This window comes from Lampetra planeri, chromosome 11, assembly GCF_965212315.1.
Source record: "Lampetra planeri chromosome 11, kcLamPlan1.2.h2, whole genome shotgun sequence".
Lineage (NCBI taxonomy): Eukaryota > Metazoa > Chordata > Hyperoartia > Petromyzontiformes > Petromyzontidae > Lampetra > Lampetra planeri.
In genome coordinates, this window is record NC_136117.1 from 750,001 (window position 1) to 774,296 (window position 24,296).

Consider the following 24,296-nt stretch of genomic DNA (forward strand, 5'->3'; position numbering starts at 1 on the left):
TGGAGGGTTACGTGACATCGATGTACAGGTCATAGTTGAACCTGAGAGCGGTAGTCTATCAGTTAGCACATTGTGCCTGGTGACCCGAGTACGATTCCAGCTCATGGCCAAAGTCGGTAACGAATATCTGAACTTGCCCTGGGCCTCATCGAGGTTGACTCAGCCTAAAAATTAGTACCTGGTGTGGTGTATAAAACATCGCTACTAGGGAGACAAAGGCGGCCGGGCATGCTGTTGTCCACCCAATCCCTCGAGTGTCGATCTGCCCTTAATAGGTGCTCGCTAACAGCACTTGTCCCAACAGTCTGTTAAGGCTATAGGGGGATCTTTGTCTTTAGTGAGACTGGGTCTCATAGAGTTGGAGTTTGCAGAATTCGGTCACTGCTGGTTTGATCATTAGTTCCTTGGGGGGGGGGGGGGGTGGGGGTACCAATCAGAAGTGCGATGTGAACATCGATCCATTGCCCCCCAATGATGATCAGTTAATATGGGCACATTTATAATTTTATTTAATTTGTATCCACTTTTACTGCTTACATTTTATAGGTACGTTTTTAGTTGTAATAGAAATTAGCAGTGGAAGCCACAAATCACTGGTATTGCTCAATGTATTTCCCGAAAACAAACCTTGCATTCCCAAGCGATAAGGGTAGAGTTATGTTTATTTTTTTCCAATGATTCACTCATGCAAACAGATAAAGCAAATCATTTACACAAACGCCCACACATGAGTGCATTCTTGCGTGGCATATATATGTGGAGCCTTACTACACACACGTAGACTTCAATTACAAACCATGGCTGCCCATGCACTGGGTTTACTGCTGTTGCTGATGTCTGTGGGGACAAGTGTGACCCAAGACCCTATGTAAGTAATACTGCATGTGTGCAATGTGTGTTATATTAAGCACGACATAGGCGATATGGCCCAGAAAGAGATGTTCCTGGTTCGAATTGGACAGACCAACCTGACTAATACTACAGTGTGAAATAATGCTCACATTGGACGTTAATATGCTATTGACATTACAGTATTTGAAGTGAGTCGGCCACTGTGTGCTGTAATTATGGTGTCAATTTGATAAATTCGAAAAATGTCACTGCAAATTACACAATTAGCATTTTGCATGAAGTAAAAATTATCGCCTCCTACTAGCAGACTAAAGCCCCATTGCAGGCCAGGTGCGGAGTCATCGTGTGCACTTAGGCGCACTATTGAATGTTTAAGATGTTATGTAAGTCACTTCTTGCGTGTAAAACGCTGAGACGCCCCGTCATTTTATTAAAACAAATGATGACCATTGATAATCCACCTGATCAAATAGATACAGATTCTAGAAGGCTAGGAACCTGAGCCAACGACATATTTAGGTAAAAAGACACTACATACATATACAGATACAATATACACACTAATACACAACTCTTATAAAGCGTCTGACATTTGAGCCAACGTATTTTTACGTTTATCCAAGACACCCTTAGTGAGTCTCATGATTGTGGAGAGGAAAACTGGAGGACCTGAAAAAAATCCACATGACCACGGGGAGAACATGCACACTCCAATTATATAATAGATATGGATGATGTTGCTTTCCCTTCACGTATTTGCATCCAGGGTTCTCCTCTCAGTCCCGAGTGTGATTCTCATTGGGAGCGACGTTAATGTGCTTGTGGACGCACGCGGCCTGACTGAAGACGTGAGAGTGGTGGTCAGGGCGGAAGAGTTCTTGACTAAAAAGCAGCTCGCCACCCAAACAATCACTCTGACTCAGCTGGACCCAGCCATCGCCACCCTGAAGGTAAAGCGATCGCTTTCAAAGCAACAATAATAGTCAATGACATCAAACCCAAACTCAGGATCATATTGTACACCACTGTAGACTGCGCTCCGTCAAAAGTAAAACTACACTATCTCTCTCTTGAAGCCCTTTCAAGAGTAGCAGGCTTCGACATTGGCATTCAACTCCTGAACATATTGCCAAGCGCAATAGAATATAATAGTTTACCAATTAAAAAAATGTCAAAAACATCCGTGTGAATCATGTTTAAGAAACAAGGGCAGAACACAAAAAGCAATAACACAAACGAACAGTAACATAATCTAGCTAGCCAATCCCTAACATAAATAACAGGTTGAAAAACAGGCTTCTTATCAAACCAACCCATTTATTTAAGTACACTATTAAAGAAGGTGTAAAACATGTAGCTCCTCAACATAGTGCCATACACAATAAGAGAACATGCATTATTTACTCAGGAAAGCCACATTGAGAATCTTCTTCAGGATTATTTTAGTTTGGGATGTTTAGCCAACACCCATTACAGTGCATGTGTTAAGCTATGGCATGAAACTAGAGGACCGAGAGGAAACCAATGCAGAACAGGGCGATAAGATACTCCACACAGAACAGCGCTTGAGTCGGGAATCGAACCCAGGGAGATGGGCGTGCGGGAGCCTAGCCCATGGGTGGGGGCGCACGGGGAGGGGTGGGGAGGGCATGGAGGACCGTATATGTTTGGGGTGAAGGGGTCAATGTGTCTTTAATGAGGGGTAGTTGATGCCATGGAACGCTTCACACCAAGGCCGTAGCCATGGAGTCAACATTGGGGGGCTCCAAATCTTCCAGGGTGTCTGGGGGTCCCAACCCAGAAAAAATTCTAAATTTGAAAAAAATATGTGGACACAGTCCCTTGGTGAGCTCCTCCGGCAGACAAGGCTGCGTTGGCTGGGTCATGTAGCCCGTATGACAAGCCACAACATTTCCAACGCAGATTTTTTTCTCGCTGGATAGAGGGCGCTAAACGGACGTGGTACACGATGGACAATAGATTTCCTGCCTAAAAATTTACAAATTCACAAACACATGTGATGTACTTTTTTATTTACAATAATGTCGAATAGTGTATTGTATTACATTGCTCTGTTTTTACTTTTTTACCATTTCTTGTTTCATTGTATGTAATGGCAGAGATTAGGGATTAATAAAGTACAACCATAACCACAATCATATAAATAGAAATGTATGCATTGATTTATATGAAGACAAGTCCAGATATTGTGGCCAAGGTTTTGCAAATTGTTCTTTTTATTTACATAGCATAGCAATAATTTTTTTTATACCAAAATATTGGGGGGGACATTTTGAGCATATTTGAATATTGGGGGGGGGATGTGTCCCTCCCAATATCTAACCTATATAATTCATTTTTTGTCTGTCTGTCTGTCCGTCCGTCTGTCCGTCTGCGTACGCTCGCTTCCGGGGGATTTGGCTCTCGGACCGTGGCGTTCGCCGAGATTAAATTTTGCCCTTGGGCACGCCCCCGGCCCCGCGGTGAACATAGGCATTTCCGATTTTTCGTCTCGAAACTTTAAATTGGACCGATTATCGATTTAGTGCGATTTATCTTTATTTATTTATTTACTATTGCCGACGGCACGTGACGAAGCACGCCGTTGCGCATGCGCGAAGGCGGCTGCCCCTGGCAATGGGCGGTTGGCCCCTGGCAACGGGCGGTTGCCCCTGGCAACGGGCAGCAACGCCGTCGCTGCGGGGTGGACACCATTTTTAATTCCCGTAAAAAATATGCACACGCATTAACACGCGACGCTGAGGTAAATTCATCAAAATGTCACGTCCTCTTCACTCCCCCCCCACCCCAATGTGTGCAATTACTATTATAGGGTCGGTAGATAATACAATTATAGCGATTAGACAGTATTATTGTAGCGCGGGGGAGGGGGCGGATAGCGGCCCAAGCACCCAGCCTCAGCCGGGTGGGCAATCTAGGCGAGGCCGGAGGCTCTGCACGGTACTAGGCCTCGACACCCCACACTTGTCAGGCGAGGACTTTGTGCTATAAACTCGATATACCCAGCGTTGCCCGGGGGAAAATACATTTAAAATCTTCTGAAAACTTTAAAACATAACATACCAATGAAAATACAACTGTGTAATTTAAAATTTAAAACCGACCGCGCCAAGAATCGATTCTCTAAATTGCGCAAAGGAATCGAAGGTTGTCGACTCCTTTAGAATCGGCTTATTCCCGTTTAATATAAGTTGGTTATATAGTTGATATGAACTGCTCGAATGGGAAATATCCGGCGTTGACCGGGGCAAAAATAAAATTAAAAACTCCTGAAAACTTTAAAACATAACATACCAACGAAAATAAAACTCTGTAATTAAAAATGTACCCCAAGCGTGAAAAGAAGCGATTCTTTGCAATCGTTGCGAAGGAATCGAGGGTTGTAGATTACTTAAGAATCGCCCTATTCCCTTTTTCACAAACTGCGTTTCGCCAAGTTTGCTTAACATTTCCAACAGACACACACATTCACACATTTAGCTTTTACATTTAACATACAAAACGTCAGCATGTACTGCTGTCATCATAGGCAAAAATATATACACCCTCACCACTCACCATCACCACTCACTATCACTCACCACTTACTATCACTCACCACTCACACTCACCACTCACCATCACTCACACTCACCCTCACCACTCACTCACCCTCGCTACTTACTACTCACCCTCACCACTCTCTCACCACTCACCCTCACCAATCATCCTCACCCTCACCACTCCCACTCATCCTCACCACTCACCCTCGCCACCACCACTCACCCTCAACACTCACCCTCACCACCACCACTCACCACCACTCACCCTCACCTCTCACTAACCCTCACCTCTCACTCACCCTCACCACTCACCCTCACCACTCACCTCTCACCACTCACCTCTCACCACTCACCACTGACCCTCACCACTCACCCTCACCACTCACTCTCACCACTCACTTTCACCACTCACCCTCACCACTCGCCACTCACCCTCACCACTCACTCTCACCACTCACTTTCACCACTCACCCTCACCACTCACACTCACCACCTCACCACTCACCACCTCACTACTCATCACTCACCACTCACCACTCACCCCTCACTCTCACCACTCACCCTCACAACTCACCCTCACCACTCACCATCACCACTCACACTCACCACTCACACTCAACACCTCACCACTCACCACCTCACCACTTATCACTCACCACTCACACTCACCACAGACCCCTCACCACTCACACTCACCACTCACACTCACCACAGACCCTTCACCACTCACACTCACCCTCACCACTCACTCTCACCACTCACTCTCACCACTCACCCTCACCGCTAAATACTCACCCTCACCACTCACGCTCACCCCTCTCCCTCACCACTCACGCTCACCACTCACCCTCACCACTCTTCCTCACCAGTCTTCCTCACCACTCTTCCTCACTCCTCACCACTCACGCTCACCACTCACCACTCACCCTCACTACTCACTAATCACCCTCACTACTCACCCTCACCACTCACCACCACTACTCACCACTCACCCTCACCATTCACCCCTTTCCCTCACCACTCACGCTCACCACTCACCCTCACCAACCAACCATCCTTACCCTCACCACCACCACTCTCCCTCACCACTCACCCTCACCTTAACCACTCACCTTCACCACTCACCCTCACCTCTCACCACTCACCCTCACCACTCACCCTCTCCACTCACCCTTAGCACTCACCACTCACCCTCACCACTCACCCTCACCACTCACCACTCTCACCACTCACCCTCACCACTCACCCTCACCATTCACCTTCACCACTCACCTTCTCCACTCACCCTCACCACTCACCCTGACCACTCACCACACACCCTCACCACTCACAACTCACTGCTCACCACTCACCCTCACCACTCACCGCTCTCCCTCACCACTCACCCCTCATTGCTCACCACTCACCCTCACCACTCACCGCTCTCCCTCACCACTCACCCCTCACCACTCACCCTCACCACTCACCGCTCTCCATCACCACTCACCCTCACCGCTCACCACTCACCACTCACCCTCACCCCTCACTACTCACCACTCACCCTCACCACTCACCGCTCTCCATCACCACTCACCCTCACCGCTCACCACTCACCATCACTGTGGTGGTGGTACCTGCTATCATGACAGTAGTACAAGCTGACGTTTTGTATGTGTAATGTCAAAAGCTAAATTAGTGAATGTGTGTGTCTGTAAGAAATGTTAAGCATACTTGGCGACACGTAAGCAAGTTTTTTTTAAACGGGAATAGGGTGAGTGGTGGTGGTGAGGGTGAGTGGTTAGGGTGAGTAGTGAGGGTGAGTAGTGAGGGTGAGTGGTGAGCGTGATTGGTGAGCGTGACTGGTGAGTGGTGAGGGTGAGTGGTGAGGGTGAGTGGCGGTTGTGAGTGGTGATTAGTGAGGGGTGAGTGGTGAGGGTGAGTGGTGAGGGTGAGTAGTGAGGGTGTGATTGGTACGGATGAGTGGTGAGTAGTGAGGGTGAGTGGTGAGGGTGAGGGATGAGGGTGAGTGGTGAGGGTGAGTGGCGGTTGTGAGTGGTGATTAGTGAGGGGTTAGTGGTGAGGGTGAGTGGTGAGGGTGAGTGGTGATTAGTGAGGGTGAGTGGTGAGGGTGAATGGTGAGGGTGAGTGGTGAGGGTGAGTGGTGAGGGAGATTGGTGAGTGGTGAGTTGTGAGGGTGAGTGGTGAGTAGTGAGTGGTGAGTGTGAGTGGTGAGGATGAGTGGTGAGGGTGAGCTGTGAGTGGTGAATGGTGAGGGTGAGTGGTGAGTACAGTCAATATGCACTGCTGTAATCATAGCAGGTACCACCACCACAGTACGTACTGCTCTCATCAGAGCAGGTACCACCACCACAGTATGTACTGATGTCATCATCGCAGGTACCACCACACTCGGTATGTACTGCTGTCATCATAGCAGGTTCCACCACCGCAATATGTACTCCTCTCATCATAGCAGATACCACCACAATATGCACTGCTGTAATCATAGCAGGTACCACCACAGCAGTATGCACTGCTGTAATCATAGGTACCACCACAGCAGTATACACTGCTATAATCATAGTATATACCACCACAGCAGTATGCACTGGTGCAATCATAGTATATACCACCACAGCAGTATGCACTGCTGTAATCATAGTATGTACCACCACAATATGCACTGCTGTAATCATAGCAGGTTCCACCACAATATGCACTGCTGTAATCATAGCAGGTACCACAAGTCAGTATGCACTGATGTAATCATAACAGGTACCAACACAGCAGTATGCACTGCTGTAATCATAGCAGGTACCACCACATTATGCACAGCTGTAATCATAGCAGGTACCACCACAATATGCACTACTGTAATCATAGCAGGTACCACCACAATATTCACTGCTGTAATCATAGCAGGTACCAACACAGTATGTACTGCTGTAATAATAGCAGGTACCAACACCGCAGTATGCACTGCTGTAATCATAGCAGGTACCACCACATTATGCACAGCTGTAATCATAGCAGGTACCACCACAATATGCACTGCTGTAATCATAGCAGGTACCACCACAACATGCACTACTGTAATCATAGCAGGTACCACCACAATATGCACTGCTGTAATCATAGCAGGTACCAACACAGTATGTACTGCTGTAATAATAGCAGGTACCACCAGTCAGTATGCACTGCTGTAGTGATAGCAGGTATCACCACAGCAGAATGCACTGCTGTAATCATAGCAGGTACCACCACAATATGCACTGCTGTAATCATAGCAGGTACCACCAGTCAGTATGCACAGCTGTAATCATAGCAGGTACCACCACAATATGCACTACTGTAATCATAGCAGGTACCATCACAATATGCACTACTGTAATCATAGCAGGTACCACCACAATATGCACTGCTGTAATCATAGCAGGTACCACAAGTCAGTATGCACAGCTGTAATCATAGCAGGTACCACCACAATATGCACTGCTGTATCATAGCAGGTACCACCACAATATGCACTGCTGTAATCATAGCAGGTACCACCACAATATGCACTACTGTAATCATAGCAGGTACCACCACAATATGCACTACTGTAATCATAGCAGGTACCACCACAATATGCACTGCTGTATTCATAGCAGGTACCACCAGTCACTATGCACTGCTGTATTCATAGCAGGTACCACCAGTCACTATGCACTGCTATAATCATAGCAGGTACCACCAGTCAGTATGCACTGCTGTAGTGATAGTAGATACTGCTATCGAGTTGGTAGATACTGCTATATAGAGTTAGTAGATACTAAAACAGTCTATATATACCACTACAGTCAGTCAATACTGCTACAGTCAGTATATACTATTATACAGTCAGTACATACTACCACGGTGAGTAGCTACTAGAGTCAGTAGATACTATTATAGAGTGAGTAGATACTGCTATAGATTTAGTAGTTGCTACTATAGTCAGTGGATACAACTATAGAGTCAGCAGATACTATACAGTTAGTCGTTACGACTATATAGTCGGTAGATACTACTGTAGGCCCAGTAAATACTACTATGGTCAGTAGTTACTACAGTCACTAAATACTACTACACAGTCAGTAGCTACTACTGGCTCAGTAGATACTACGGTACAGTCAGTAGATACTACTACAGAGTCAATAGATACCACTTCCTCTGTTATATGTAAGGTGTTGTTAGTATATATACCTACGAAGGGTAAAGATATTTTTTGAGGGGGGGGGGGGGGGAGACCACAATTTTCGGAAACCTTTTGACATCAACTATTTACCCCACACTTTCTACAACTTTTTGGACTTGTGCAAGCCTCTTATATATTTGTTGGTGGAGAAATGTACAAAGAGCCCACCGGGCTTTGACAATACCTTAGTATCTGTGTATATATATGTAAGGTTTTTAAGTAATATATTTTTCACCCGGGCAAAGCCGGGTACTTCCGCTAGTATATTATAATTACGGCCTTGCTTCACACCATCCACTCTCCGTTAATGGTGGGGCAGTTGTGGAGAAGTTCCCTTACCTCTGTCGTGTGCTCATGACCAGCTCGGGTTTGTATTTTCATCGGCTGCGTAATTCTGCTGTGTGGAAGCTACCCTGGCCTATTGCTCCACACAAAGCTCTGAGTCTTGTCGAACACAGTTATGCCCTCCTTTCGCTATGCTTAGGAACCGTGGACCCCTTTGAAGGAACATCTGCACAGGTTTGAAACAAGCAGGGTGAGGACCTTATATCGTTTAAATATGTGGACACAGTCGCTTGGTGAGCTCCTCCGGCAGACAAGGCTGCGTTGGCTGGGTCATGTGGCCCGTATGACCAGCCACAACATTTCCAACACAGCTTTTTTCTCGCTGGATAGAGGGCGCTAAACAAGACGCGGTACACGATGGACAATAGATTTCCTGCCTAAAATATTTTAAAATTCACGAACACATGTGATGGACTTTTTTATTTACAATAATGTCGAATAGTGTATTGTATTACATTGCTCTGTTTTTACTTTTTTACCATTTCTTGTTTCATTGTATGTAATGGCAGAGATTAGGGATTAATAAAGTACAACCATAACCACAATACAAATAAACAGAAATCTATGCATTGATTTATATGAAGACAAGTCCAGATATTGTGGCCAAGGTTTTGCAAATTGTTCTTTTTATTTACATAGCATAGCAATCATTTTTTTATACCAAAATATTGGGGGGGATATTTTGGACATATTTGAATATTGGAGGGGGGATGTGTCCCTCCCAATATATATTATAATTACGGCCTTGCTTTACACCATCCACTCTCCGTTAGTGGTGGGGCAGTTGTGGAGAAGTTCCCTTACCTGTGTCGTGTGCTCATGACCAGCTCGGGTTTGTCTTTTCATCGGCTGCGTAATTCTGATGTGTGGAAGCTACCCTGGCCTATTGCTCCACACAAAACTCTGAGTCTTGTCGAACACAGTTATGCCCTCCTTTCGCTATGCTTAGGAACCGTGGACCCCTTTGAAGGAACATCTGCACAGGTTTGAAACAAGCAGGGTGAGGACCTTATATCGTTTAAATATGTGGACACAGTCCCTTGGTGAGCTCCTCCGGCAGACAAGGCTGCGTTGGCTGGGTCAGGTAGCCCGTATGACCAGCCACAACATTTCAAACGCAGCTTTTTCTCGCTGGATAGAGGGCGCTAAACGGACGCGGTACACGCTGGACAATAGATTGTTTGATCGGTGAGTGAGCAAGTGAATGGATGGGCGAGTGATTGGGTGAGTGGATGAGTGAGTGCTATGGTCTAGAGCAGCGATGGAGTTGATGTGGTACAGGAGGATATCGAGCTGATTGGACTTGCCAATGACTGGTAAAATTTTCCTCTGTGGAGAAGGCTCGTGAAGGACGCTACTCTAAAGTTTGAGACAGTCGCCCTCTAACATTACAGTGATACCTCGATAAACAAAGTAGATCCATTTCTGGAACTTCGTTCGTGGATTGAAGCTTCATATATTTAATAACTTATTTTTCATCTTTCGTATGGCTGATGTAAATGCAGAGCAATAACTACAATTTCACATTCAGATGGTCAAGCCAGATAACTGGATCAGGAGTAGCAAAGTGTATGGCTATGATTACTCCTCCATATTTGTTGATCGGGCAATTTCATCGTTATATCGTTTATGGTCTGTTGTGGATGACCACAGTTGCCAACCTGAGAGTTTTTAATTTACTGTGTACATCAGGTATCTGCATCTGCCATTGTTTGTGCGGATGTGGTTTAGGGTGGACCATGATTTTATGCGTTTGGTCTTTCACAAGGTATTTGTGAGTTATTTTGAAACTCCATTCAGCCCTCAAGCTTCATCAGGGTTGAACTCGCATTGGTGATGGTTAAGCGCATGGGTCCAAAATGGCTTGCGCGACTTAAAAAAATGACGAGGGACGTTATTAAGGTCCTGATGAATGGGAAGGCGACCGCGTTTCTTGATTCCCAGAACTTCCCGGAGAGTTGCAGTGTTGCGGTGGATGGGTGGGGGAGAGATTTGTGACAGCATGGGCAGCCAAGGTGTTAGGGTTGACTTGAATAACTTATAACATTAGTCCATAATACAGGTTTTTTGGGCTGGATAGCGTAAATATATAAATTTGTAATTAAACCCACCACCACCCAACACAGCCAATTAGTAACCATTGTCAAGTTAACAGAACATGCCAACTCGTCACTAGTACAGCACACCGGTGTGTTGTAGAGCCAAGCCACAACATTTACAATCTGAGTACGACGTTTCGCCAGTAATTACATCTAGCTTAATCAGGCGACAGCCAGATAACTGGCGAAATGTCGTACTCAGATTGTAAATGTTGTGGCTTGGCTCTCCAACACACCGGTGTGCTGTAATAGTAATGAATTGGCATGTTCTGTTTACGTGAGAAGCCTTATTAATTGGTTGTGTCGGCTGGTGGCGGGTTTAACGACACATTTAGATATTTATGCGATCTAACACACACCTGAATGATGGATGACATTGGACGCGTAAGCATCCGTGTTAATATAACATAAGTGGTATGAGGATGCGTTCCCAGCCATCGTAACTTACCATTTTATACTACTAGAATTTCGGCGGCCTATGGCTGCCTTATTCTCCCCATAATTGCTGGCGCCACTCTGGTGGCTACTCCATCTCCTGACGCTTGCACTTGCACCTGCTCACCCTCAAATACACCCGCTGTTTGCAAACCCTGCACGTTACGCCACTACATTACTACCTCCCCCCCTCGTGATGAAAAACCCAGCCATCCCGGCTGACCTTATATACAATACAAGTAACGCGCGAATCCGTGACACAGGAAACAACAAGAACCATGAGAAGAGAAAAATAATAATAACAGAGTGTAAAAGTGCAGTCCGTTCCACTGAGGATAGAACTGCACAGCGGTCCGAGGTGCCGTCGATCCCACATTCCTCAACGGAACGTAATTATCTGGGAGCAGGTTCCCACAGCTTTCCCGTCCCCGCGAACCGGATCCAGCACAGCCGGAGGAGGAGAAGGACCAGAAGTGGACGAGGAGTGATGTCTCTTCCATGACGAATGGTGTACCGACGGTGGGTCACGTGGGAACGTAACTGTGGTAACTCTCGGGTTGAACGTAACCCTCCGGGAGCGGGTTCCCGCAGCCGGACAGTCCCTGTGCACATGATCTTTCAATGACGAGTGACGTGCTCACGGCGGGTCCTCTGGCCCGGACTTAGGTGGTGGCCCAGTTGGCTTGAACTGGGGTGTCAGTGGTCACGATCCTGTAGGCGGAACAGGACAATACTCCATACGTGCATCCGCTTGGGGTGATGTGACCAGCTCGGACACATCCAACACAGGCCGTTTTAGGTTTAGATTCTGTGTCCAAGGGCAGTTGCCAAATTCCTGACAGCAAATCGAGGGTTGAGAAGAATTGTGCACCAGACAGAGCATCCAAGGAATCGTCCATGCGAGGAAGCGGGTATGCGTCCACTACGGAAATTTTGTTGAGTTTACGGGAGTCAACACAACATTTCAAGGAGCCGTCATGTTTTTTTAACCAATACAATGGGCGCCTCACAAGGGCTGGTGGAGGGAGAGACAATGTCTGCAGCCAGCATCTCCTCCACAGTCTGGTCGAATACATTCCGTTTCATGGGGGCTCATTCTGTGAGAATTTAAATCGAATGGGAGGCAAGTTCCCCGTATCAATATGGTATTGCAATAGGGTGGTCCGGCCTATGTCGTATTTACGGTTGCTTAAAACGTCCTGGAATTCGTGTAAGAGTCGCCGAAGCCGCGCTTGCTGCTCTGTCGATAAATCCTTGTTTTCCTGACACAACCTCTGTATCCACATGGGTTTGACGTCGCTAGCAGGTGAGACATCCCCACAACCCCTGACATGCACGCCATTTGCTCCTTGCATGGGGCCGCAAGCTTGTGTGGCAACACGGTGCCTGCTTGGATAACTACCAGTGTATGGCCCACATTAACCACTTGGAGGAAGGGATTACGGTTTTCCGGCACGACAGTCAGTGCCCCCACCAAGGAGGGTGTTCGCAATGCCGCATTAGAGGGGGTAAAGATTATCCCCTCCTCTGGATTTAGCAGGGCCAAGCTCTTAAGCAATGGCACAAGCATCTGCGTCGCTGACGGAACGCACATTGTCTAGCTAACCGTAGCCTGCACAACCGCATTAACAGATGTATATGTTGTGGGGGATTTCAATAAATGCAGATGCTGCCCCGATGACATCTAAATACACCCCTGGTCCACCATTAATTTGAGGGGCATCCTGCATAAGAAATCCGTGCCCAACAAGCAGGGCACTGCCAGTGTTTTAGAAATCAACACAGGCCCGTCCATTACCACATTCTCCTATTTGTACCGTTGCAATCATGCGACCGACTATCCCCAAACTACCCCCATTCGCTGCTACACATGGCCCATCAACATGCTCCAGAGGCCGAGGTGACTACGGCAATGAACGAAAAGTAGGCAATAAAATGAGGGTTGCCGAGGCACCTGTATCGATCAACACCCGGACCTGCACCCTCTGGATAAGGCCCATTACATTCGACTTTACCGCCGCAGCACCTACCACGCGATAGGCCAACGCACACCATTGCTAAATGTCGTACGGACCCGCAGCCAAGGAACCAACACGGCAAGTTTCTGACGCAACAGGATGAACAGTATCCGGGTGAACGACGGCAAGGTGCGCTGTGGATGAGCGATAGGAGAGAAACGGCCGTGTGTATGGTGCATCGCGACTTGCCTGTGGTCCTTGGAATGAGGAGGTGCTGACGCTGGAGATCGAAGGGGGCCTGGGCGAACCACCGAAATGCAGATAACAATTCCTGGCGATGTGTCCCACCGCAGTTAAAGCATGCCCGCGAAGAGGGCCCAATCGGCAGCCCACTCCTTGGTGTACTCGCATTTCTTCACGCCGTCGATCTTGGGACCAGGATGTATACGCCGGACTGCCTTCGCTGGACTCCGAGTCCCCTTTTTCATCAGTGCATGACATCACTGCAGAACATCCTCTGAGGCTCAGGTGAGCTTGTATATTGAGCGACTTGGAGGAAGGCGAGGTCGTCATCGTCGGCGATGGCGAGGACGACGCCCAGCTTCCTTGCCAGCGCCACGAGCTGCTCCAGGGCAAGCGAGTTGGGGGCTGCTCAATCCATGGAGGGGTAGGCCACTTGTCCGAGGGCCATCTCCGCGTCCTCACGTTTTCTGACCAGGAATGTCCTGTGGATGTTCGATGGTGGGCTGAAGACCGCTGCCATCGTGGAGCAGGCGTCGGTGAACGAAGAACGATGAGCCTCGGGGATGGAGTAGAAGGCGGCTAATGAATCATCATCCAGGGCCGTCGGCAAGACCAGTAGCGCTTCGCCCATAAACCAGCCCACCGAATGATATGCTGCCTCAAAGCGAAGGCATAACGCCATCCAGTCACCCCAGACGGGGAGAAAGCACGGACCGGAGGCAACCGGCGCATTGGAGATGGCCGCACAGCAGGCGAAATAGCCGTCGAATCTGGCATGGTTGCTGAGATGGTGGGAGCCGCATCCGCTCGCTGAATGGCGGTGGCTACCTGCACGATCGCCGTCGTTGAAGTGACGGGAAGAGTCGGCACATCCGCCAGCACCACCGCCGAAGTCGTCGCCTGGGTTGCCGTCATCAGAATGTTGAACAGGTAAGAAACCGCCGACAGAGTCCTCTCCAGATGGGCAGCAAAGTCCCACCAATCCAGCTGATCTGCAGCATCAGAGGCCGTGGCGAGAACGATGTCTCCGTCGTTTTCGTCATCGGAGAAGTCGACGGGTAAGTTCTTCTTCTTAGCCACTTTCTTTGACACGACGGCGATATAGGTTTTTGACCACGTCGACACCAAATGTAGTGGTGTATTCACATGGACACTTTTAACTTTTCTCCTGTTTCACTTTATTCCTTCGCATCCCATATGGATACTCCTCACACCAACACAATGTAGCCTTGGCTCCGAACTACCTCTCTCAAAACTCCGCTAGCCTGTCACTCTATCACTCCGCTATCCTGTCACTTAATACTCCGCTAGCCTGTCACTCTTCTCTCACACCTCCACCTCGTCCTTGCCCCCATCAGCAAACACCGCTGGGGAGAGTACAAGGTGTATAGGGTGAGGACTAAGGCTTCTTCTCCCCGGCTCTTATCCTCTTCGTTCCTTCAGCTCCAACCAACTGCTCTGTGTTGCTCCGCACACAGTAAGGGTCCTCAGTTACCCCCCATTAATCTGGCGCCTCAGTGGCGCCTCCTGCACATCTTATTTCTCCTTTCATCTCCATCTCCCGCCTCTCTGGCATCTACCCCGTGTTCTCACGCTCGCACCTGCCTGTCCCCAAATGCAACTGGTTAATCATTGCTTATCCCCCTAATTGCTGGCGCATCTACTCCATGTCCTGATGCTTGCACCTGCTCGCCCTCAAATGCACTTGATATGTGCAAACCCCGTGCGTTATGCCACTACACTACTATAGTCAGTAGTTACTATTATAGAGTCGGTAGATACTACTTTAGAGCTAGTCGATAATACTACAGCCAGTAGATACCACTATAGTCCGTATATACTGCTGCAGAGTCTGTAGATCGAGTTAGTCGTTACTGCTAGTCAGTGGATACTACTATATAGTCAATAGATACTTTAGATTCAGTAGATACTACTATAGTCATTAAATACTACTGTAGAGTCAGTATTTACTACTATAGCGTTGGTGGATACTACTATAGAGTTGGCAGATACGACGATAGAGTCAGTAGATAATACTACAGTCAGTAGATACCACTATGGTCAGTAAATACTGCTACAGCCAGTAGATACTACCATACAGTCAGTAGATACTGCTATGGTCAGTAGATACTAGTGTCAGTTATTACTACTCCAGTCAGTAGATAATACTACAGTCAGTATATACTCCTGCAGAGTCGGTAGATACGACTATAGAGTCAGTAGATACTGCTATAGTCAGCAGATACTACTATGGAGTTAGTAGTTACTACTAGGCAATATGTACTACTATAGTCATTAGATACTGAATGTAAATAAACATTTTATGATCCATCGCGATGTGCAATGCTCAAGAAAAATATCTTATTATAATGTTATTCAAATTTATATAGCGCTGGATACGGAATGTTTAACTGTTTATAAACAGTCGGGTTATTTATTATTTTACCAAATTTTCCCTCAACCAATATAATTTTCCCTCAACTAATGGTAATACATCCAAAGTTCCATATGCTGAGACTTTGCATACCGAATATTTGCATGTCGATGCATTATTACTATAGTGGGTGGAGGAGCGATGATCACAACAATGAGGGGAACGCTGGATGGCTAAAAAAGCAGCAAGTTGGCACAGTAGGGAGCAGTCGTCTCAGTTAACCCATGGCATGGTCTGTCCCGTGACTTCCTGTCAGTTGCGCCTTTGGTCCTTCACGTGGCTTCAGGGTGCACCTAGCCTGGCACAATAGTCGTGAAGTCACCACCATTTCATGGCAATTGGCGTGTGTTGATGAGGGAGCCCCTTTTTGGTACTTTGCGGAAGTTTGTGGTAATTTGCAGCATCAATGCGAAACTCTGCCACCTGACAGCGCCAATCAAATAAAGTTGTCACGTGGGGATTTGACTCGGCCACACAAATGTTGGGTGGCAGAGTGTAACGGTGTGTCCTTTTTGGGACATGGTTTAGCGGGTTTTGGTTTATACCCGCAACCCTAGCTAGCATCACTGTTATTTAAATTTTGGTGGGGCCCCTATTTCACACGACGCCCCAAATGACCGTGTGTGGAATATAACCAAGACCACTGCCTATATATTCAAAACATATAGAGTTTACTTAGACTTAAATCTCTGCACAAATCTTACATTGTCAAAGGGCAACAGGCTTACTACTTCTCCAGAGGAGTGCATGCATCACAAGCCACTATACCAACCCAAATGACCCTCGCAACAACACAACAACTAACACCGTTATACAACAACCCGACAAACACGGCTTGACCGACTTCCTCTACCACGAATGCTGGGGGGCGGGGGGGGAAACAGCTGAGCAAAACCCCAAAGGCACACCCAAAGAATCACCCAGCTCTGAAACAGAACACTCTAAGCGGATCAGTCCCAGCCACCTCGAGCCGGATCAGTCCCAGCCACCTCGAGCAGATTTAGCAGGCATCTTTGAGCAGGATCAGTAGTAGAATAAAATCCCACCCGCCTCAGTCTCCAGCTCCAGTACAGCAGCCGCCTCGAACAAGCCGAGGAGCAGAATGAAATCCCCCCCCGCCCCCTTTCCCTTGGTTCACCGTGACCAGGGCCTTTTATTCAATCACACCCTTGGGCCCCTCCCCCAACCCCTGTGCCAACGAGCTAATCCAATCCCTCACCCCTGCAACCCCCCCCCCCTCCGCAAGTCCCCAATAAAAAAAACCCGCCCCCAAAACTATCACTCCGACTGTCGCACAGAGGGTACATCAAAACATTGACGTTATACCTGGAGCGGCCCTTGCAAGCTGCTCCCCTCATACTCATTACGCCCCCCCCCGCTCTGTTCGGAGCTATGGATTGCGGGAGGGGAGGTGTCTCAGGGACAGAAGGGGAGGAGCGCAGGTTGAGAGTGACAGGAGGGAGGAGGAGCCGAGAGAGAGGGAGAGAGACGGGCGTGGAGTAGCATCGCGGTACGGATGGCCGTGAGGTCACTTCAGTGCCGTTGGAGCCGTGCTGTGACTCCGTGCGCTCGAAGTGTGACGCTGGACTGTGTGAGAGAGGAAGACATGCGTGGAAGAGGATGGCGCGGCTGTGCGGGCTACCGTGTGAGTGCCTCAAATTTAATGTTGAGAGGGTGGAACTTGAGGCAGGTGCCTCCACCTTGTCAGCCTGTGCTGCTGGTGCCTGGGGGCGACGAGGTGCGTTCAGAGCGCGTGATGCGGGGCTGATGCAGCCAGATGTCACGTGGAAGCCCGACCTCACCTGAAAAAAAAGCGCGCGCGGCGTCATCTTCTGCAGTATTGGAGAAAATATTTGAGTCTGCTGAGCCCAGAGCAGGTTATAAGTGATGGACGGGAGTGTAGTAATGAGAGTCATACTTGGGGGGGAATACTATCTAAAATATGTTGTAGACGAAAAATACGGGAACAGGAGCAAATTAAAATTTTTTTTATAGTGTAATGCAGGTGTGTACACATGGGCCATGCATCGGACCATAACCCTAACCTTAAATGTTTTTTTTCAACGGTTGTCAAATAGTCCAAGGCAGAGAGTTATTTTACACTCATGAGAATTCTGGCTCCAGGTAAAGTGGTTAACTGGTTACTGTGTTTTCCATATTTCAACATGTGACTAAGGTGATATCCGTGAATCTTAATTTCAAAGGTACACATTATACTGGTTCATTGTGATGATATTTTACATTTCAGTTTTCAGTGATAGTCAAAGGAGAAACGTCATTTACAGGTTTCAGAGTCATTCGGACAGAGTCCAGGAGCCGTGTTTTAGGTAGGCTCAGTACTTAGACCACTCTCAGCCATCGCAGTGTCTGGGTGGTGGTTTGTGCCCTGCATCTGCCGTGCACTTGGGAGGTTCATCAACAGCGTTCGCTGTAGAAGTGTTATATCGGGATTGTAGGTGCTGGAATGATTCAATTTGCCCATCTTTATCAGTATGTACCATACCTTGTTATTGTTAGCTATTTTCCATTTTGGGCATTTGATCCATTTACTCCCTCGAGGGTTTATCTGAGACGGGGAAGAGAGGCATCAGCTCTGATTTTTCTGAGTTTAGTTTACAACCCGAGGCTTCTCTGTATTTCGTGATCAAGGATAGGAGAGTACATCGTCTGTATACAAATAGATTTTGTTATCGCTTGTCCCTTTACATCAGGCATGTCCAAAGTCCGGCCCGCGGGCCATAATTGGCCCGCGGGTCAGATTTAATACGGCCCGCAGCTTCGGTCTTATAATGTGTTATTTATGGCTCGCTAGCTCTGTCAGAATAAATAAATCATAAAACTTTAAAGATGTAATTCCTCCTTTCGCCACACGGTGGCAGCACCATTATAATGCTCTCTGGCTCTGCATCCGTGCCGAGAACCCTTCTCTAATAATTTCTGCCATGGCGACTGCAAAAAAAAAGAGAAAAGTTGACAGTGAGGGCCGCCGCTTTCAGGAGCGGTGGGAATTGCAATACTTCTTCACTGGAAATCGAGGAAATTGTGTTTGTCTAATTTATAAAGAGACGGATGCCTTGTTTAAGGATTTCAACGTAAAGAGACACTACGAGACTAAACATGCTACAACATACGACAAGCTAACAGGGAGTGGCCGCGCTGAAAAAGTGAAGCAACTTCAAGCTGCACTGGCATCACCATGGAGTAAAGTTTCTGGGATCATTACCGATGGTGCGCCTGCCATGGCTGATGAGCGAAGTGGATTGTCCACACTGATCTGCAATAAAGTCAGCAAAGAAGCAGGCAATGATATTAAACTTCACTGTATCATTCACCAGCAAGCTCTCTGCGCCAAACATCTCAAATTTGACGATGTTATGAAACCAGTGGCAAAGGCAATCAATTCTATTCGCTCTAAAGCTCTATACCACCGACAGTTTCAGTAGTTCTTGCGTGACATCCAGGCTGAATACGGTGACGTAATATATCACAACGATGTGAGGTCGCTAAGTCGGGGGTCCGCACTGCAGCGATTTTTCTCTCTCAAAGAGGAAATTGGACATGTTTTGGGTGAGAAGGGACAACCAATGGAAGAACTGTCCGATCCTGTATGGCTGGAAATTCTGGCTTTTTTGGTTGACATAACGAAGCATCTGAATGCGCTGAATGTTAATCTTCAAGGGAAAGATGCAGTGGTGAGCCAGCTATATGCTCACATCAAGGCCTTTGGAACCAAACTGCAACTTTTCCAAATACACTTGTCCCAAACAGAGCCCTGCACCGCGCACTTCCCAGCTTTGAAAAAGGTCATTGACAGTTTCCCACAGGACAACATCGGTGCGCAAATGAAGAGTTATGCAACAGCTATTGCATCTCTTTCTGTGGAATTTAACAAACGCTTTCGGGACTTTGCAGTTATTGAAAAGGACATGTTGCTTTTCTCTTCTGCCTTCTCCGTGGACCCTGATGATGCTCCTCCACAGCTGCAGCTGGAGCTCTTTGAGCTGCAGTTTGACGATGAGTGCCGCGGGAAACACCAGTAGTGTTGTCTTGTTAACTTTTACCGGCAGCTGGACAAGAGCAGGTTTCCAGAAATGCAGAGCAAACATTCTCAGTCATGAACTTAAACAAGAACCGATTGAGGTCAAGGATGAGTGACTCCCACTTGCGTGGCATTTTTACGCATCTCAACCACTGCCCTCAAGCCAGACCTGGTCTCTTTACTGAAATATAGATCTCAGTATCACCCTTCTCATTAGTGTCAGAAAGTTATCTGCTCCTTGATCAATCTGAAATTGAGTGTTTTGAACGGTAACATCTGTCAGTGAAAAGCCTAAAGCACACTAATGCACTTGGACTTATGGCACTTGTTTTATTAAACTCTTGAATAAGATTTGGTTATAACTGTTGATGTTATGTACCTGTAGATGTGACACAAACTCTTGCTTTATGAAAGATTTTGTAAAAGACAAGGGCAAAATTCACTTGTTTTAAAGTTTAATGGACCACTTTGCATTACTTATAACTCCTGTTTAAAATGTTCATGAGGTAAATATATTTAACTCATGGAAATTTACGGTATTCTATACAGTTTGTTCAATGTTATCCGACTGAATGAAAGGCAGAATTGTGTTTTTAGAGTTGTTCACGTCTGCATGAGTGGCTTATATTTGGTTACATTGTCATTTGAAAAATAAAGGTAATTATGACAATGATAATTATTTTATAACAGTGTGTGTTTTCACGTAACTTTTGTGGTAAAAATGTCGGAAGGAACTATTGGCCCCCGGGCATCTTCACTTTATAAAATTTGGCCCTCTTTGCAAAAAGTTTGGACACCCCTGCTTTACATACTCCAGCCACAATCTAGTTGCTTCTGATACTTTCTGCAAATGGTTCTATTGCCAACGTAAACAAGACATGAAAAGGAGGCGTGGTTGCCTGGTGCCCCTGCCTAATGGAAAGCTTGGGGAAATAAGTTCCTTGGTTATTACTGTCCCAGAAGAATTGGCATAAGGAGCAAGCATTTATTTATTATTGTGGAGAGGATGCTAAAATTTTACATCCGAGAAAGAAAGGCCCACCCTGCGACACAGTTGGACTCACTACACGTGTATTGGTTTATCCCTTCTATTGAGTCTGGTTTGCCGAGTTTGAGTCCCACTCACTCAACACTGGTGGTTATCTGCTCTGGTTAGTTTCCTCCTTTGGTCGACTCAGCCTAAGTATGAATACCTGGTCTGGCATGTAAGATCGCTACAGGGAAGACGAAGGTGGTCGGGTGTGGCTTTGGTTGTACCCTTTACACTATGTTCGTCGCATTGAATTGACAATTATAATATCTAAAAATACTTATTGTTCTGAATGATCCTTCGGGTCAATGCTTTAACCCGAGCTTCCATAATTTCATTATCATGTTTCACATGCTTATGCCAGACCTTATAGCAATTATGTACGGATAACAGCTATTGTTAATAAGGCCATGTAAAATAGTCATTTAAACCTTGGACCCTGAGCTGCATGGTAATATAACAGTACATCTTATCATTAATGTTTAATACTATGATGTTGGAAAATATTCCTACGTAGTGGTTGATATTCAAAAATGTCCAACTAAGCCAAGGCTTCGGAATAATTAACTGCCCAGATGCTGAGCTTCCTTGCCCTGGGCACAGCTGAGGCAGCAGGGGTGCTCTCCTTTGGCCTCCCTATAGCCTTTGTTATATCAAGGGGGAGTTTTACAGACCAGTGTCACTGGTTATCAGCCCAAGCCATAAAACCTGCTTTTGACTTCAATCAAATGCTAATAGTTTGGCCTCTGGTTTTCTCTTACATGTCCAAAAAATAGGCAATATCACACGTAAAATATTTTTTTGGAAAAGGCTTATATATAAAAGTGCCCCATTGTAAAAATGAGTTGTGGTCTATTGGCCACTGATCATTTTAAAACAAAATCAATGCCTTTTTCATCAACCAACAATTATCCTTAATAGATGTTATTTTTTGGGTTAGATCGCGTAAGAATATAAAGGTGTCATTAAAACCCGCCACCACCCAACACAGCCAACGAGTAAGGGTTGTCACGTAAACAGAACATGCCAATTTGTCAGTAGTTACCAGAAAAAAGTCGTACTCAGATTGTAAATGTTGCGGCTTGGCCTTCCAACACACCGGTGTGCTGTACTAGTGACGAATTGGCAAGTTCTGTTTACGTGACAACTCGTTGGTTGTGTCGGGTGGTGGCGGGTTTTAATGACACCTTTATATATTTCCGCGATCTAATGCAAAAAAAAAACCTATATTATGGATGATATTGGTCGCTAAAGCCTACGTGTTAAACAATTATCCTGATTGAATCTCAGGACTGCTATTTTACTTACAACACGTGTGCACTTATCACTAGTTTATGGTTAAATTTGAATTAAACAAAGCAAAATTTTCAAGGAAACATGTTTCATAGGTTGCTATCAATTGAACCTTATGGCGGGACCCTGGGGTTCTGAATAAACGGTAGTCAAAATCGTAATTAATTTATTTTGGTGACTCTGTCACACTGCGCAACATAAACGCCACGGCCCACCTGGCACGGATCATTCTGTCCAAGTGCAGAGAGGACGAATGCGCAGAAGAGCTAAACAAGCAAATGCACTCCATGCTCGGGTATGGGCAGGACCATAAGTCTTATCCAAAGCTGCTCAAACTGCCTACATGACTTAAGTCCTTTATTTGTCATAACGGTATGCATAATACAGTGAAACTGCTCTCTTATCTTCATTATTATTTGTGACCTATCAATGTCTGCAGCCAGGTTCAATCGATGACAATCCCATTATCTTAAGATGTTTAACAGATGAGATGCGTTGCACCGTTAATTCCTCCTGTTTGATAATACTTCTCATTACATTTAAAGCTTTCGTGACTGCAGGGACTCATATTCTTGGTTCTTTCGGTAAAGTCACGAAGAAGGGAAATAATTCAATAATAAAAATACAACATAATAAAATTCTCATGATGTTTCGGCTACAACACAAGTAGCCATCCTCAGGTGAAGAACAGAGCTGTCGGAAAGACAGCGTCCTAATGAACACTGCTAAGCTTGGCAGCGTATTTTAAGCTGGGTGAGAGGAGTAGAGCGCCTTGACAAAGGAGTTTACATATCAACAGAGGAATTTAGCATATTGACGCTAAAGAACTGCTTCTACCCTACTACCATACAATAAACCGATGTGAAAAACTAAATATAAACTACATCAATATAATCAATGTACTCAATATACTCTCCAATAAGCTGAGCTATCAACATTAAGTAACTGGGTATACACTACACTATATCATGACTACCATGTAGTGAACCGATTTAAAAAAATATATAAACTACATCAATATAATCAATATACTCAAAAACTCCAATAAGCTGAGCTACTAACAATAAGTCATTATACATTACACTTCTATGTCGCAAAAAATATAATATGCCTCCAACTAAACTTTTTTCTACATCATGCGACTATACCCCGTACTATACACTGCCCTAGACAAACCCCACCATTTAACTATAAACTGCGTTACTATACACTACCCTATACCTTAGACCAGGGGTCGGCAACCAAAATAACAAGAAGAGCCATTTCTTTCCAATTCGGTACAAAATTCAGTATTTCAAGAGCCGCAATGCATCTGAGAACATTCTGTGCATACGTACATATCGTCAAGAAGCAGCCCGTAAAGAGCCGCATGCGGCTCCGGAGCCGTAGGTTGCCGACCCCTGCCTTAGACTATACATTGTAATATTACACTATGTATTATTCTACACACCCTACTGTATACCACACTGCTGTATATTCACTATACAATTACGATTCTATATATTACCTTATACATTATATTAGACATGACATTATTATACTATTTATTATTATACAATCTGCTATACACCATCCCATTGACCGTAGCGTGAAAGGTACTAAGAGGAAGCAATAAAATATGTCAATGGGAGAGGTGTAGCAGGAGACTTTCAGCGGAGCAAAGACTCCATTCCGTGAGGAGAACACGTGAACACATTCAGTTAAGACCCAAAATGGTTTATCACGTCCTTCCAATGATTGCTGACCCAGAGTCCATCTTCTCGGGTGAAATTGTCTCTGTGTTTGTATATGTATATGTGGATGGCCT

General features: G+C 46.1%; 1 protein-coding gene across 2 annotated transcripts in view; it reads left to right on the plus strand.

The window, feature by feature from the left end:
* The first annotated feature begins 719 nt into the window (after positions 1–719).
* The window catches only part of LOC144721415 (complement C3-like), a 161,501-nt gene continuing 137,924 nt past the window's right edge, over positions 720–24,296 (plus strand). For both annotated transcript variants that reach the window (XM_078599031.1, XM_078599032.1), the window contains exons 1-2: positions 720–868; positions 1,619–1,802. In XM_078599031.1, coding sequence (XP_078455157.1) covers positions 798–868; positions 1,619–1,802 — 255 coding nt within the window. In that variant the 5' untranslated portion in view covers positions 720–797. The remainder of the gene's footprint in view (positions 869–1,618; positions 1,803–24,296) is intronic.